The 1,658-nt window shown below is 45.2% G+C and overlaps 1 protein-coding gene across 1 annotated transcript in view; it reads left to right on the top strand.

Annotated features, from left to right (window-relative positions):
* The window catches only part of LOC106812764 (coronin-6-like), a 20,147-nt gene that overhangs the window by 15,778 nt on the left and 2,711 nt on the right, over window positions 1-1,658 (top strand). Inside the window, exons 2-3 of the mRNA XM_014816735.1 lie at window positions 685-807; window positions 1,166-1,298. Coding sequence (XP_014672221.1) covers window positions 685-807; window positions 1,166-1,298 — 256 coding nt within the window. The remainder of the gene's footprint in view (window positions 1-684; window positions 808-1,165; window positions 1,299-1,658) is intronic.

Below are 1,658 nucleotides of genomic sequence, written 5' to 3'. Positions count from 1 at the left end.
TCTCTCTCCCTCTCTGCCTTTTATCCCTCTCACTATCCCTCTCTCTCCCTCTCTGCCTTTTATCCCTCTCCCACCCTCTCTCTCCCTCTGTATGTCAAAGTGAGACGTAATCAAACGTTCTCTCCCATCTCTGTCAACGCTAAACACGTGGGCTAGTGTGGGTGTGGGTGGGGGACACAACCTTCAATCACCTACCAAACATTGACAGCTACCTGCATGTGTCGTGATGCTGATGACATAACTCGACAAGTAAACGTACGTGTTTTGTCACATGCGCCGTATCGTTGACGCCTGTCACCTGTGTTACCTGTCAGGTACTTCATTGGTCTGTGACAAGTATTGTAATTTTAAAATATAATACATAAACCGCACAAGTACTGTACAACTGCTCAGTACTGTACTGTACAAGTTCATAATACTTACTGTACAAGTAGTGGATAACACATGGGATAAATATTACTACAATGTGTTATGTCATGGAATGATAGACAATTCACTTAAATTTGATGCAATGCAGGGAATTCATTGCAATATTATTGAAATATCAGGAGGAAATCAAAACAAAGTTTGATTTGATGTAGAATGTTGTTGAGAAATTATGGCTGCGATTTTAATGCATATGTCATGTACGTGCGATAGTTTATATATTTGTTTGCCTATCTGACATGATCGTAAAATTCCCAGGTCGGACGGATAGAGAGAGATTATCCACTCATTTCTGGCCACAAGGGGGCAGTGCTGGACATTGCCTGGTGCCCATTCAATGACAATGTGATAGCAAGCAGCTCAGAGGACTGTACAGTGAAGGTGAGCTTGAACCACTGAAGTACACAACGCATAGATCTACCACTGCATAACAATTGTTATAATGGTAGTAGTAGTAGTAGTAGTAGTAGTAGTAGTAGTCGTCGTCGTCGTCGTCGTCGTCGTCGTCGTCGTCGTCGTCGTCGTCGTCGTCCGCCGTCCGTCGCCGCCGCCGCCGCCGCCGCCGATTAAATACTTTAATAGTAAATAAGTTGTTTAATAAATATTTTTTTTATTAAAATTAATAATGTTATGATCAGGTATATATATATATCATGGGTATATATATCATATACACACACAAGGTATGAGCCTCTCGCGTGAGTCGTGTGTCTCAATGTCTCGACTCGTCACGTCGCAGGTGTGGCAGATCCCGGAGAAGTGGCCGCTGCGGCTGAACATCGAGACGCCCGTCGTAGACCTGGTGATGCATCAACGACGCGTCGGTCTCATCATCTGGCATCCGACGGCAAACAACATCCTGCTGAGCGCCGGTGAGCTACGGTGGCGCCCCCTGCCGTCCCTCGTGTGGTCGCCCTGTCTGTTCTCTCTCTCTACGGTGTCGTGTGTCATGTTGTCTCTACAGTTGTTCTGGTTTTTCTGTTCTCGTGCATTTGGTCTCATTGTCTCATTTCTCATAATATGTTCTATCATATACCTTACCAAGTATGTCTCCAGTTTACAGCTCTCTATAATTCTTTCTCTCTCCCCTTCCTCGCCCCCTTGCCTCTCTACCTATCTCTCTTCCTCCTCAACAAACCTCGGCCACCAGTATAATGACGATAGTCATGTCTCTCTCTCTCTCTCTCTCTCTCTCTCTCTCTCTCTCTCTCTCTCTCTCTCTCTCTCTCTCT

The sequence above is a fragment of the Priapulus caudatus genome, unplaced genomic scaffold (genome assembly GCF_000485595.1).
Source record: "Priapulus caudatus unplaced genomic scaffold, Priapulus_caudatus-5.0.1 Scaffold684, whole genome shotgun sequence".
NCBI lineage: Eukaryota > Metazoa > Priapulida > Priapulimorpha > Priapulimorphida > Priapulidae > Priapulus > Priapulus caudatus.
This window is presented reverse-complemented; position numbering and strand designations above follow the sequence as displayed.